We start from the raw sequence: 14,982 nt of genomic DNA on the forward strand, positions 1-14,982 counted from the left end.
CAAAATTAAAATTATTCTCAAATGTGGCGCCATCTATTTTTCATCACAGAGACCAGCAACTCTAGAGCAACGCGCAGAAATAATTTTAACAGACTAGACGTAAATTGGTAAGCAAATTATATGACTGCCCTCTTGGGGCAAGAACTCCTTGCGGCGATCATGCTGACAACGGAGAAAATAAAAGTAATAAGCAGTGAGGCGTTCACTCCGTGCGTTTCGAAGTTAGCGAAATATAAAGCGAAGCAGAAATAAATTGACAAATTTGCAAACCAGATGGAGAGTAGCTCATTACTTCTACCTTAGTTTCTCGAGCAGAAGATACACATGAAGACGATGTCCTTAAAGCTAGGTAGACCCAGGAAGACAGCCGAAGCAACCTATCGCAGAAGGGGCCAGCCAGTAATTGACTGCGCTAGAAATGAATTGCGTTCATAGCAGAAGACCTCGTAGTATGAACTACAACCGCCAGATGGCCGTATCATGCAGAGAATATTGCGTTGATCGATTTTCTCTTGCTGCCGCCGGGAATTGAACCCCGATCGCTCAGACCGTATCCCGTCGCTGTGCCAAGGTATGTTTTATTTATATTAACTCACTGCCATCTGTGAGCCGATTGTCTAGAAAATGTGGAATTCTCGACGTCTCGCAACCCTATGGTCCTCCACAACCTATTGCGGGGATAGCTGTACCCTTTTTAAATAAACAAAGATAATAAGTGAATGCATAATGGGGAGGTCATATCTGGCTGTTTGTATGTGTCATCTCGGAAACTACTAGACGGATTTTCATTAAATTTGGTAGTGACGGTCTACATTGAACCTTGTCGGTCGAATAATTTTGGTTCGTGCCGGACAAATATGATCCTTACTTTACACAAAACTAAAAACTTTTTAACTCAAATCTCATTTTCATTAATTTAATTTAAATAGAAATTCCACATTTTCACCCCCAAAACATACGTACCAACAACGCAAACTCATATCATACCCACGTAGCCATAAAGGACAACGTTGGTAAACACATCATATGCAGCTTATAAGCACCATTCTCCCTACCCTATCTCACTGTATTGAATAGGATAACTTCTAAGGAATAACAGTAATTTTAAAAGAAACTTTATTAATTTATATAAATATTTCAACATAGTTAAATGTTGTAATTCTATGCAAAAACTTGTACATGACAAGACTAACAGCAATGGATCCATGGCGACACACAGTCCGGCAATGAATATTAAATGCAGTTTACTGTCTACAAATGTCTGATGTTTGTCGTTAAGGACCAAAACATGCAGCATATAAGAAACATCGTAATAAATTGACTGTATTGACATTTGAGCCCACCAGTTATTGTATATAAAAAAGTAAGTAAAGTAAAGCTATCCCTGTAACAGGCCGTGAAGGCCCATAGGGCTGTAAGACTTTGAGGGTTCCACATTATCTAGACAGTCGGCTCAAAGATGGCGGTAAGGTTGTCAGCCTTACGCCCCGGCCGCGCTTTACTCCACAGGAAAATTATTTAATTAATTCGTGGTACTCATTTCTGTTAGAGGCTGAGTAAACCCCAGGGCTGGAAGGAATAGGTAAACTGAAAAAAAATCCAATACCGCATCGGGACTTGAACCCGCGACCTTCCGGCTTGTAGCATAGCCCCTCAACTAACTACGCTACAAGAATTTTAATCACCGTCCAGTGTGATTGAAAAAAACATAACTTTTATCGATCACACTGGACGGTGATTAAACTTCTTGTATAAAATTACTAGTGTGACGGACCAGAATTAACGACGTTAGGTCGATCAGTCATTCACTGAAGTGTAGAATTGTTGTGATCGACGGACAAACTTCGAAACAACAGATCTACCGAATAGTTCGTTCACAGTTTTATCGTGTTAATTATGCGTTTATTTCGGTTAACATACAATTTCGCTACATGTTTCGACTCGTCATGAAGCAATCATCAGGAAATACATTCCACAAAACTTAAATAATTGAAGAATTCCGTCTTCTTGGATGTGGCGACATCTAAAACTTGTATGAATCGATGTTTCAGAGTAACGTATGGCCCCCATCTTCAGGGTAGAAAAATCCGCGAGCGAAAAATCAACGTGAGCACGTGGCTGCTGGAATAATCAATAGACGTTTAAGCGATGTAACGGATCGAATATAAAACTATAATGAAATACATTTAAAGCTCCTTTTCCTTTAAAATATAAAAACCAGAGTCACGCCAGCTTTTAACGTAAGATTTAAAAAAGTCACATATCTGTTGTTCGTGAATGCATTAATGTTACAAATCTCTTCTATTTCCTTTAACCAGTGAGAAGTTTTTATTATTACCGATATTAAGACATTTGTCTTTCCCGTGCAAACAGACAAAATCTGTAATACATCATAAGAATCAGAAAGGTCTGTTGAAACAAAATATATTTATTTCCTGGAATATATATGTATTTCAGGAAATAAATTTGTTTTGTTATACGTACATATAGGTCTTTTTACTTCCACCACAAATGTGACAGACACATTAGTTCAGCACTTTCCAATGTGACTGCTCTAAAACCCAAATATACAGAGCCTATTCGTCTGACAGATCCAAAAACATGAATTCAAGAACAATTTATTTTTTAAAAACATCCAATTACGTGTTGACATTTGTCTATATAGTTCATTTTATTGGGTACTTTATAGCATGGCGTCAGCATAGAAATTCACAGGAATAGGTTCATCGGAGGAATCTTAATAGTGGCTGTATTTTCGTCTACAAGTGATAAGTTTCTGTATCAAGTGACGAGAAAATCTTTATTTTGAGATACAATTTCAATTTCTTTTAACAAGGAATTGTTTGAATAACTTTGCATTCATGTTTCACATAAACCAAGCCTTGCCATTTCTGAAGAACAGAAGATTACACGTAAATATTGTGTGGAAGATAATAATTGCACTTGCAGTAAATGCACATGTGTGTTATTTACAACAGTTAGACATGGATCTGGCAAAGAGACTACTGGTCCCAGAAGATGATACTTCTCACAGTATTATTCAGTTGTTTAGTTCTTGCTTCAGTCAAAATAACCGTCTGATGACAGTAGTCGAAGGAGGAGCATCTTTGCCAGAGGAAGTTCTTCATCATATTCACATCAGAAATACGTCATATCCTGTCATATTCACACAAGGTGATGAGCTGGAAGAAGTAAAGAAGAGAATCCCGAAAACTTTACATCAGTCCAGTGATGCGTTTATATTATTTCTTGATAATTTTGAACAAATCAAAACCTTACTTTATAGAATAAAGTTACTTCCTTTATGGAATCCAAGAGGTAGATTTATGTTAGTTGCTTTACAGCCTCTTCTAAGTGACAGAGAATTCATTATCGAAAACGTTTTCAAGTTATTTTGGTTGGAAAAGATAATGGAAATTATTGTAGTTTTTCGGTTTGCCATTAATGGGCAGTGTAACGAAGACAGTAACTGCTCTTCAGTGACAGCAAATATACAGGCCGCAACATACAATCCTTTCAAACGCTTCAATGGAATTAATTATATAACAGACATTTCAAACATACGGCCCAGGACCAACAATATGGAAGTAATTTTCCCCAGCTTGTCGGATCTTCATGGTTACCCTTTGAGGGTATCAATCTTTCCAGCACTTCTAAATGCTGTTCCAGTCCTAGGACCCAGCGGAAAAGTCGTCAGATTTGAAGGTTTTGATGGACATACAGTGACCGCCCTGGCACAATACATGAATGCAACAGTGGTGTTAGTACCTCAAAGGGACCGTACTCTCTTCGGAATCAAAGCTAAGAACGGAACCATTACGGGATCTTCTGGTGATGTGGCTTATGGCAGAGCTGATATTGCTTCTAACTCACAGTACATGAAAATTGGTTGGGTCGAACTAGAATACACATATCCACACGATACTAATAACCTCGGTATTCTGGTATGGAGATCGAAGCGCGTGCCTCAGTTCAGAAATCTCTTTCTTCCATTTCCAACTCATGTCTGGATAGTTTTGATCTGTACCATGATTTTAACAGCCATATGTTGGTATTATATCCGAAAATCTGGTAATATCTCTGTAAAGAAAAAGACAATCGAAGTTTCAATCAATGAAGCATTCTTCGACATTTTTCGATCTTTTATATCTGGAACTTTAACCACAGTTCCGACTTCGCTTCTGGGCCGTGTGTTCATCATAACGTGGATATTGTTAGGAATTATTATGACAAACGCTTTCCAAGGCTCACTTACCAGTTACATAGCCGTACCCAAATATCTCCCAGAAATCAACACTCTTAAACAGCTTGATAAATCTGGGCTTGAAATCTTTGTATCACCTGTAATTGAATCTTACTTGACCTTGGATAAAGATGATAAAATTATGGTAAATCTGTGGAGAAAATTTAAACCTAAACCTAATCATAGTCTGACAGCCAAATGTTTGCCTTTGAAGGAAGGTATGGCCGAACTGTTAAACGACTATTCGGCTAGATATTACTTGAGAAGTAAGCAATATGTCGAAGAAGGATACCCCCTACTCCACAGAGTCAAGCAGAATGTTTTGTCCGTTTACAGTGTCTATGGGGTTCCACGTCATTCACCCCTCCTGCTCAGGTTCAACGTCATCATCGGTCGTATTGTTGAAGCAGGACTGCAGATGAAGTGGAACAGTGATTCTTTGCACCAAGCATTACTGAACGGGAGTATATTCGCGGTGTCTAGTTTCCAGACAGCTGATCCTGCACCACTGAGCCTAACACATTTGCAGACGGCTTTCTATTTACTTATCTCTGGTTTATTATGCAGCACAGTGGTCTTTATATTACAGCTCAAGTGCAGTACAAGTACCGAAACATAAACATACGCTGCCTAGCGTCGGATGTGTACATTTGCTACGATAACAAATGTAAAATTATCCCTATAACAGGCCGTGGGGCCATAGGGATGTGAGACATCGAGGTTCCCACATTTTCTAGAAAATTGGCTCATAGATGGAGGTGAGATTAGCCTTAGGCGCCGGCCGCTATTCACCCCCAGGAAAATTCCTGGTACTCTTTTCTGTTAGAGGCTGGCAGGATTAAGTCAATTGAAAAATCCAATGATCTCATCGGAATTCGAAGCCGCGGCCTTTTGGCTTGTATAATATTGCCTCAATCAACTACTCTACCGCGTACATTAGCTGTGACTGAGCTCAACAATTATTCGCCCTTTTCTGTGCTCTCTATAATTAAGAAGAATACACGAAGATTTTATCTTCTTGGATATAGCCCTCTGTAGTCCGTTGAAAGTCAGCCGACTTATATCCCAGAAGATAGAAGTCTTCATAAACACTGCTGAGAGAACCTCACATCCTGCATAGAAAATACATATCCTTATTTAGGAATTGTTATCTTGTGGGGTGTGAAGATGTGCAGTGTGGTAGAAGGTACATTTCTATCAGACTAGCCGGCGTCACACAGCAGGATATAATACTCTTCATGGTCACCGATGTGAGAATCTCAGATCTAATTGTGACGTGCTGCCCGAAAGCCGGACTGTAGAACAGCCATCGCTGCGCAACGGACAATGAGAACGCACTCTACCTAGGAAACTGCCTACGCAACAGAGGTAGAATTGTTGAATTCACGCGGCAACGGATATTCCAGCTAACAACGAAACTGAACCTTTCGACAAGGTGGCCTCTATCCGGTCCGAGCGTAGGGTATAAGCGAGGAATAGTCCAGAGGACCAAGTTAGTTCGTATCCGACGAGAGCAAAGTCAGAGCAGCTTCGAAGGACGAAGAGCCAAGGCGCTCCACCGACATTAGCGGTGCACGTGTAACAGGTGAAGATGAAACGTCTGAAGGCGTTATAAGTGCGAGTGGGTGTGATCGTGAGTGTAAAAAGTGCTTTTATAATAAACGTATTCGTCCAAATCCGAGACCCACAAAATTTCTTGTCGCGTTGCCTAGGAAACACGTGACAATACCTTTATTGATTTGTATGTTTCCGTGGTATTTCAAATTACACAAATAATTCGTTTAAAGTTTCATCAGACAGTAAGATAATTTATTTTCTCTAATGTTACCAAACAGCTGATGCTTCTCCTCAACATTTCTCAATTATAACATGTAAAATTTAAAGTGGTTATTATTAATATGAGAAATGTTATTGTAACTTTGTCATGTCAGTACCCGCCCCGGCCTACACAGTAGCAGTGCATATGATACGACTCCCCATGACACAACTATTGCGACCCTTAGAAGTCAGTCTCTTTTTGAATTTTCATTTTAAGGGTTGTTTTGAATTTTAATACTTGTTTTTCCAGCAGTACGCGAACTTATCTCGCATTTCTATTTTCATTGACGAGTTCTGTCTCGCCAGCTTTGCTGTTCACCACAGGCATGACCATAAGAATGGCTCCACTAGAAATTTGTTATGGAAATGTGTATTTTATAGAGATTGCGGTCTTTGTCAACGTTCCTGTGGGATATTCCGGCGAGAAGATGGACGAAACGGTCCCCCCATCCCAAAAAATTTATAAACACATATGAGAGTACACGATTCAACAACCCAGAAAAGCACAATCTAAATATTTACTGTCTTGAAGATCTCAAAGCTGAATTGGATTGAGCTGGCCCAGGATAGGAATTATTGGCATATTCTTGTGATTACGATGATTCTCGTAAAGCCGGGAATTTCTTGGTTAACAATATACTGAAAAATAAAACTGCAACAATCAAGTTAATTGGCTGATTCATTTATAATTTTATTCGCTAGTACAGTAGTCGGTACCGACCACAGCGACCGTGCGGTCTAAGGCATGAGCTGTCGTCACCCACTCAGATACTGAGGTCGTGGGTTTGGATCTCACTCGAGGCATAGATTCTTGTCTGCGTTTATTCTATATTTATGTTGTACTGTGTAGGTAGCGGCCTTGCGGCGTGCAGATCCCAAGCACAAGGAGTCCTAACGACTGTTTCTATGATTAAGAAACCGTAAATCAGAGGCCAAGGTTCATCATGGCCTGCAGCGCTCACAGATCAGTAGTAGTACCTTGGTCGATTTCTTAATTAGCTACTTAGATGATTGGTTAGTTATTCATTAATCATTAAATTTGTAATTGTTGCAAATAATATGAATTCTTCTAATGTTGTGTGTTACTGATGTTGCGAATTATGTGTCTGTAAGGATATTATTCATAAAGTACGTATCTAATTTGACAAATCCAAATATGCAGGGCTACAACGTTTGTGTGTCTTACTTTATGTACAGTTTGAATATTTGTGTGAGTGCTAATATTAAGGTAGTTCCATGTGTACCACTATGTTTTAATGGCACTGGTGTACAGTATGGACTCAAGAATTTAAATACGCATCTGGAATTCTGCAAGCCTGTTCGTCTCACTTTTGTCCTCTTGCTGAAGATACGTTTTGCATTACATGGGTATAGAGATTTGTGAACTTAGCAAAGGGTGACAGTAAAGAAATGAGAATGACTTTCGTTTCGTTTTTTTATTAAACAAAGATCTGTCCTACACCATTAAAATAATCAGGATTTGGTTGTTTCTTGTGTCATAATACGCATACCAGATTTAATTAAGATCAGCCATTTTATGAAATAATTAATGTTGAGCACGACTGGTAGAACACGTCGTAAATGAATTCCAGATTACTCTTATTATTCACTCGGGATTATTTGCTTTTTTGGACTTTGTCCGTTGTCCGGTATTCTAAAGAACACAACGTTTTCGAAGCTTTATCTGTGTCCGTCCTCAGCTCTTTAATGGACCAAAGAGAATAGATGTCTCCCACCCACTCACCTGAGGACGGAAACACGTCCAGTTTCCGAAACGCTGTGTTCTTTAGTGTTCTTTAGAATACCACACGATGGACGAAACCAAAAACATAGTAATCCTGAGTGTCATAATCATCGTCAGAATGTATGCCGACTTTGTCCCAAAGAAATAAAATATTGTTTAGAGTGTACACTCAAAATTAGGCATAAACCCAAAGTAGTAACCATAACAACCACTGCAGCATACAGAAATAAGTGCGCCGAAGTGCAAATCAGTCTAAGTGTAGTATTTTTTTTTTAATTCGTAGGGTGGGGTGAGGCTGAGTCCAATTAGTACGTCGGCCACTAATTGGCCTGTTGTACCAGCCCAAATACTACATCACTTGACCTGGGATCGAACCTGGGTCTCTGCGATGGGGAAGCCGACGACTAACAGCTTGAACTATGGCACGGCCGAATTCACGTCTAACAGACTATCTTAAGGGAGAAGGCCGAAGTACGGCGGGGAATATAAAATAGATTTAGGATTCCATAAATAGGCAGGACAGTTAACTAGCTCACAACACTGTACACACACTTCACGTCACCACCTTTTTGTGGTACAAAACGTGAAAGTGGCAAGTTGTAAGAGGCACAATGCTCATCATAATGACTGTCGTATAAAATGTCAACTCACCTCCACGTGGCGAAACCTTTTCTTGTTTGCTAAACCGATTCATAATAACATAAACATTAGTCTTGTGTTCGAGAAATGTCACTGTGGGTTGCAGGTTAGATGGAACTTCCGTTCAAATTTCAGCCCAGTCAGTTGTATCGGTATAGAGATTAGACTACGCTTTCTACGACCAAGTAATCAAGGTTTGATTCCCGACAGTGGTAAAGCCCATAACATTATTAAAGGCGAGACTCTTCCCCCTCCCCCAGCAAACTATTAAATTATGCAGGAAACTAAAATGCTCATAATACGTGACGTGGAATGAGAAATGATTTGTTCTGGTATCAAAAATTCCTTTACAAATCTTGGCTTATTATCATTTATTAGCATGAAAATCACTCACTCTGAATAACATGGTGTAGGACACAAGCACAAGTGAGCATGCTTGAAACATGGCTGTTTCGGTATCTAGGGAAAAGGTAGACCTGCCAATCTGGCATTCCGGCTTTTATTCTGCAAGAGGAGTAACGGCGTTTGAAAGGTTTAAGCTTGTGACGCCTTCCTTGACTGTATCAGCCTCTTCTCCCTCTTTACGCCGACACCGAGTACCGACGTCGAAAATGGGCCAGGAGTCAACTTCGACATTTTGCACACGTACATCTAAATCAGTGTTGCAAACCTGAGATCGCTGTAACTTTCGCCATTAATAGTGCTCATAGAGAGGAAACTCAGCAGAACAGTGGACTACACTGCACAGATTTATGCAGCTTCCTGTAGTTCACAAGCAGCAAAATAAGAAAATATGGATGTACTCTATCATCATCATCATCAGTAATCTGTCAGACGACAGGTCCACAGTCTCTTCCAAAACAGTTCCTCCACTTAATGCGATCTTGAGCTTTCTCCTTCTCCTTTCTCCTTCCTTTCTCCTGTACTCTATATAAAAAATTAAAAGAATTTAATTTGTTGTTGAGATTCGACGCTCCCATATATGCGAATATTAAGATTAATGCGATATGTAATGTGAAGCTGTGCTGTTTGACAGATAGGTATTGAAAATTCGGAGGAACTTTCTGTCTCCTTCTTCAAAGTATTTGTGTTCATCGTCGTTCACAAGTATGAAACCATAGGGGTATCCCTCATCCTCAAGCAACAAACAAAATCAACCGCCATTGACTGGTAACAAAATTATAAATTTTGCCGAATATTTTATGTCTTTTTGTGTGAGAGCGTGACTGAATGAAATGCAGAGGCGTCCTATTTTGGGGGGAGAGGGGATGTGGTTGGTCGCACCCGGACGCCGAGCCTTAAGCAACCCAAATTAGACTGTAAATATTGTTTGTAATTTGTGTAACGACACTCCCAGTTATTCCGGCTATATAGCGTAGAATGGCTGCGTATTATTGTAGCGTGTAGAGCCGTTACTGAGTAACGAGCTTGAAACAAACAACGAAACAACATTCGTTGTTGGGCAACATATTTCTAATAAGCAAGTACACGCGGCCTTTACTGGGAAACGCATTTTCAAACAAACACGTTTCCACATAAACGATTGCAGCAACGATAGAAAAACGGTGTTTTCTACGCGATCCGTATTGTCAGTTGTAAGGGAAGCTGTGAAAGGAAGACTCTGTAGTTGCAGTTGAAGAATCTCCATTGTTAAGATCAATTACCGGGAAACGACTAGTGAAAGCAGGCTGAAAAGTCTTGGCGTGTGCTGTAGTGATTTGTAAAGTGTAGAAATTAGCGATTAGTTACGACCTGTAAGTGGTCAATAAATCCAATCTCCAATCCAAAATCCCTTCGAGAGTCACTCTAATATGTGAAAATATATCGGAAGTTACATGAAGGATACAGTTGTGACCTAATTCAAGGTACTGTAGCTTGTAGATCCGTTACTAGGTAGCGACCGCGAAACAAACAGGTTCCCACGGCGACGCCGTGCGCAACAATAGAGGAACTGTTGGAAATGACCGTTCAAGTGACTACGCTGCTATTGTAGAATAAGACACATAAGATAGGCTTGATCTGCTTTGCAGAGCCTATAATGACAGAGAACATGTACAGTATATAGTGCAAAAGGAAAGATTTTCAGTAACATGCTATAACTGTGATACGTACGTGTACGCTTGGCGAAAGGCCAAGCATATTCATAGATAAACCCATCTTCTTGTCAGAGAGGATGTTACATAGGACTATTACTGCAAGGACTCTGTTGAAAAAACGTCTCTGGTCGTGATTCTCAAGGGCTTGACGCCACGATTGGCGGTAAACTGCCAGTCGTAAAATAATTCTGACTCTGAGCTGTAATCAGCTGAAAGGTATTCTGGGCAGCGAAGACTAGGAGATTGGTGTCAGCCGTCAGCCGCCAGCCCTTCAGTTAGTTAGTCAGTTAATCTGTGAAGAAAAGACACAGAAGACTGTTTGTGCTGCAGTTACAGTGATCTGTAGAGTTTACAAACCAGTGAGATTGTAGTCACGAGTCGTGTGGTAAAGTGGTCAATAAATCGAGTCACCAATGCAAACGTATTCTGTAGTCACACATACAGGGTGTCCCAGGAGGAATATGCCAAACTTCGGGAGGGTGTTCCTTATGTTAAAGTATGCCGATATAACCCAAAACACCTATGTCCAAAGTTGAACGGTTACGGAGATAATGGCCCGAGAAAAGTGTGGTCTTCTGGCGGGTTCACGCACTATACCTGTCAGCTGAGACGTCTTATCTTTGTTTGTCCTTGAGTGTGGTGATTCACACTGGCCGTAAGCTCATGCGCTACCTACAGAGTACGTTGCGGCCGGGTCGTGAATGGTTGGTAAATTAGTTGTGCGGAGTTACTGAAATGCCTCTTGTGTTTTCACACGTGGAATATTGTGATATGCATTTTGTGTGTGGATTTTGCGGTGGCAATGCACGTGCTGCTGTTGAAGAATACCAAAGGCGTTTTCCCGATCGAAGGATTCCATCTCGAAGTGTATTTACGCGAATTCACCAGACATTGCGTGATACTGGTTCTCTTCCGAATGTTTCTGTGCACTCTGAAAGGGAGGATGTACGAATGATAAACACACGAGAGAACGTTCTTGAGATGGTTCAGAGAAGTCCGCGTCTGTCCACTCGTAGAATGGCCTCTCGCATCGGCGTATCACGTATGCAGGTGTGGCGAACTTTACATGATGAGTTGTATCCTTACCATGATCAAAGGGTACAACATCTGGAACCAGGCGACCATGCACAGAGTATGGATTTGTGCCACTGGATAAAAGCCCATCCCGAACTGTTAAGCGTCATTTTATTCAGTGATGAGGCGTCTTTTACCCGGGACGGTGTAAATAATTTACGAAATGTGCATACGTGGTCCCATAATAATCCACATGAGATAATGGAAACGAAATTCCAAAAGAGATTTTCCGTGAATGTACGTTTAATACAGTTATGTAGTCAGCTATGTTACGTCAGCGCTTGCCAGTCATGTGTCATGTATAGTGCTTGGAAACCTAAGGACAATTATGACATGGCGAGCGAGTATTTTGTACTTCAATTTTATGGCTTCATGTCACTCACAAGTTAGTTTGATGTCACGTACATTATTAACATTACAGAAACCACATATTCCTGCCAGTTTTAATATGTGTTTTGTAATCAACAAGTGTGTAACACCGGTCAAAGTTTCACACTTCTCTGGCCATTATCTCCGTAACCGTTCAACTTTGGACGTAGGTGTTTTGGGTTATATCGGCATACTTTAATATAAGGAACACTCTCCCGAAGTTTGGCACATTCCTCCTGGGACACCCTGTATACACGTGGCAGTACTATCCCGACATTTGCTCTCAGAGACTGAGGAAAACCGTGCGGAATACCGCGGCAAGGGTAATCGGTTCTCGGCCGAGATTCGAACCAGGCAACCACTGGATAAAAGTCAGAGACGTTACTGCTTGAGCCAACTTTATTGGTGTAAATATTGCTGATCTTTCAAGATATACTTATAACCTTAAACTCAGTCATAAAGATACACTCTAAATAAAAACAAAAATAAACAGACGCAAGATGACTTCACGACAATCAGAAACTCTTATTAATTCGGATATGCGCCATTCAAATGAGTAGTTGTGACGTTTGCCGTTATCGGCTCTGCATGTAGCACCATTCAATTGTAACAATTGTAACTACGGTTTATAAAAGATTATTTGCGTTGTGCTTAGGATTTTGTTAAGCGTATTGGGTTCATGGAGGCAAGGCAAAATTTAAATAGAAGGGCGGAGGGAAATTGTATTTATTAGTCCGCATGCGACAACTCGCGAATTGCTGAATGTGTTCTGCATAATATCTGATGCCGGGAATGTGAAACCTAAAAGTTCTCGCTGCCTTAACAGTGAAGAGTGCTGTCTTCTGAAATGTCATTTAGTCTGTTATAAGTCAATCGACGTCTCGAAGGTCCGTATTTCCAGAATCTTCAGGATCGAATGGTAAGTCCATCAAGCAGCCACGTAATTTTTTTGCGCGACCAGCCCACACCAACGCCCACCATTTTACGCCATTTATAAGCTAAAATTCACGTATTGAAGATAAATGCAGTAACAGGACGAACGCAGTAAAATTGTTATGCAAAGCATGCATATTGTAACTTCCAACAGGAAAACTGGATCTTCATAAAGAATAATTTCTAAGTCAATGGGCCAATTTTGTCAGCTAATGTTGGTAGTATATATTACAATTGGTAGCATGTGTAGTGTCATGTGAGCGTCAGAGGGTTGTGTGTTACGTGATGTGTCGTAATGTTTGTTAGTATGTGTCTATGAAGATTTTCTCATTTCTCAGTACTAGAATGGCAAAATATTACACCCTTACACCAATTCAATTAGGATGTGAAATTAGAAGTGTCGATCTGAAAACAGAAGCAAGACCGGAAGGTAAGTAGGTTTAAGGTTAGATTCTTCAATATAAACGTAAAGACGCTTTGCTAAATTTTGCCCCCCCGTGTGGAGGCGGGGTCGATTACCTCCACCGTGACCCTGAGAGTCGTAGGAGGCGACGAAAAGGAAAGTCTCAAATCTGAGACAGTAAAATATGGTCTCGAGTCCTAAGGGACTCGGCCCCGAGAAAGACCACGCTGGCAGGGGCAGCAGCATATGCAAAACACAGACGCGTCCTCTAGTCAGAGAGGCCCCCCACAAAAACAAGACCGTAACTGTCAACTGGTAATAATATCTCACCAAGAAATACTGACTGATTGATCATCAGTCGCAGTGTGACTTTGACTTTGACTAAATTATGCATCATACCATGAAGTCGAAAGGGGGAGTGGAAGTGGATCACTTTGCATGAGTGCTTACAGAGACTTCTAACCAAAGTTGTTATCATATAATTATGCTAATGTAATTGTTATGCATTTCTTTGCTACACGTATGCAGAAGAAACAATCATGCATGTAGTTTGTCCCAAAACTATGTTGTAATATCCTTTCCAGATGTCTGCCTTTATAAGAATTTGTAATTATATATTACCTTCCTTCTAACTTCAGCTATAGAGCAAATCAAGAAAGATGTTGCTGTTCACCGGTTGTTGGTGTTCAGAGATCAAGGGATTGTCAGCGGACAGCGTCATGTTGAGATAAGCCGTTGGTTTGGGGAATTGGAATCGACATTTTTCAAACATCCCAAGTCACCCCATCCTGATGTATTCAGGGTTTCAAATGACCGAAATGAAGGCTGTACTGGTATGAAATGTGCACACACAGTCAGGATAAAGTGTTAAGGAAAAACAATCACTCAGCATTATAGTTAATGGATAAAAGCATAGTCAGTTTTATTACTTGCAAGATGGTGAGAAGTAGTGCCATAATGTTTCTGTTTATGAATTCCTTGTTATTACCTCTGCTACATTTTCTTTATGGTAGATATTAATTAAATTTTGATGTCAGAGATGCCTTTTAATGGCTGTGAGCTAAATTTAGCAAATTGTAAATGACAGCCACTTCTAACTTGTATTTGGGAGAGGCCCAGTACTAATCTCTCTGTCTTCTGACCAAGTTTCTTCATGATCACTTGATGTATGTACACAGACACATGATGCTCCTCAGTCTGTACATGCAAATGCCAAGGCAGTACCTCGACATGCTATTTGATTTATTATTCACTAATTATCCTGTCATTTCAAGCTAGGTAGCCTGAACTGCACTAGGCTATCTTCATTGGTTGCATCCTGTTGTGTGTTCCAGATATACAGTAAAACTTGGTTATAGCAACATCGGTTTCTGCGACACCTTGTCTATTGCGTCAAATATTCAATGGTACCAACTAATTCCTCATAAAGCAACTGTTTTTATACGTTGCTTAGTACGACACGCACAAATGCATCAACCTCGTATGTAACATCATTTTCATTCCTGAATTTCTCTGATATCATGGGAAAGTTCGATGTGTCTGCCCGCCCTCACTTTCTCTACTTGCTGACGTGACTGTCCTGGAAGAATACGACCGCGGGCTGCAAGAGGAGCGTGGGTTTTATGCGAAAACAGGGTGGGACTGCGTGAATAATGCAAGAGGA

General features: G+C 40.4%; 3 protein-coding genes across 15 annotated transcripts in view; 2 read left to right on the forward strand and 1 right to left on the reverse strand.

Moving 5' to 3' along the window:
• The window catches only part of LOC111868449 (centrosome-associated protein CEP250), a 119,668-nt gene extending 119,254 nt beyond the window's left edge, over positions 1-414 (reverse strand). For all 12 annotated transcript variants that reach the window (XM_023859092.2, XM_023859088.1, XM_023859091.2 and 9 more), the window contains exon 1: positions 299-414. The gene's annotated coding sequence lies outside the window, so the exon portion shown is untranslated. The remainder of the gene's footprint in view (positions 1-298) is intronic.
• LOC117282628 overlaps positions 1-4,879 on the forward strand; it is an 8,727-nt gene extending 3,848 nt beyond the window's left edge. The window contains exon 2 of the mRNA XM_033753060.1: positions 4,580-4,879. Coding sequence (XP_033608951.1) covers positions 4,580-4,862 — 283 coding nt within the window. The 3' untranslated portion in view covers positions 4,863-4,879. The remainder of the gene's footprint in view (positions 1-4,579) is intronic.
• An 8,262-nt stretch (positions 4,880-13,141) lies between these two features.
• Positions 13,142-14,982, forward strand: part of LOC111868407 (putative alpha-ketoglutarate-dependent sulfonate dioxygenase) — a 6,325-nt gene continuing 4,484 nt past the window's right edge. The window contains exons 1-2 of one of the 2 annotated variants that reach the window (XM_023859011.2): positions 13,142-13,346; positions 13,958-14,152. In XM_023859011.2, coding sequence (XP_023714779.1) covers positions 13,232-13,346; positions 13,958-14,152 — 310 coding nt within the window. In that variant the 5' untranslated portion in view covers positions 13,142-13,231. The remainder of the gene's footprint in view (positions 13,347-13,957; positions 14,153-14,982) is intronic. The other variant, XM_023859012.2, reaches the window with a different exon arrangement.

This window comes from Cryptotermes secundus, unplaced genomic scaffold (genome assembly GCF_002891405.2).
Source record: "Cryptotermes secundus unplaced genomic scaffold, Csec_1.0 scaffold106, whole genome shotgun sequence".
NCBI lineage: Eukaryota > Metazoa > Arthropoda > Insecta > Blattodea > Kalotermitidae > Cryptotermes > Cryptotermes secundus.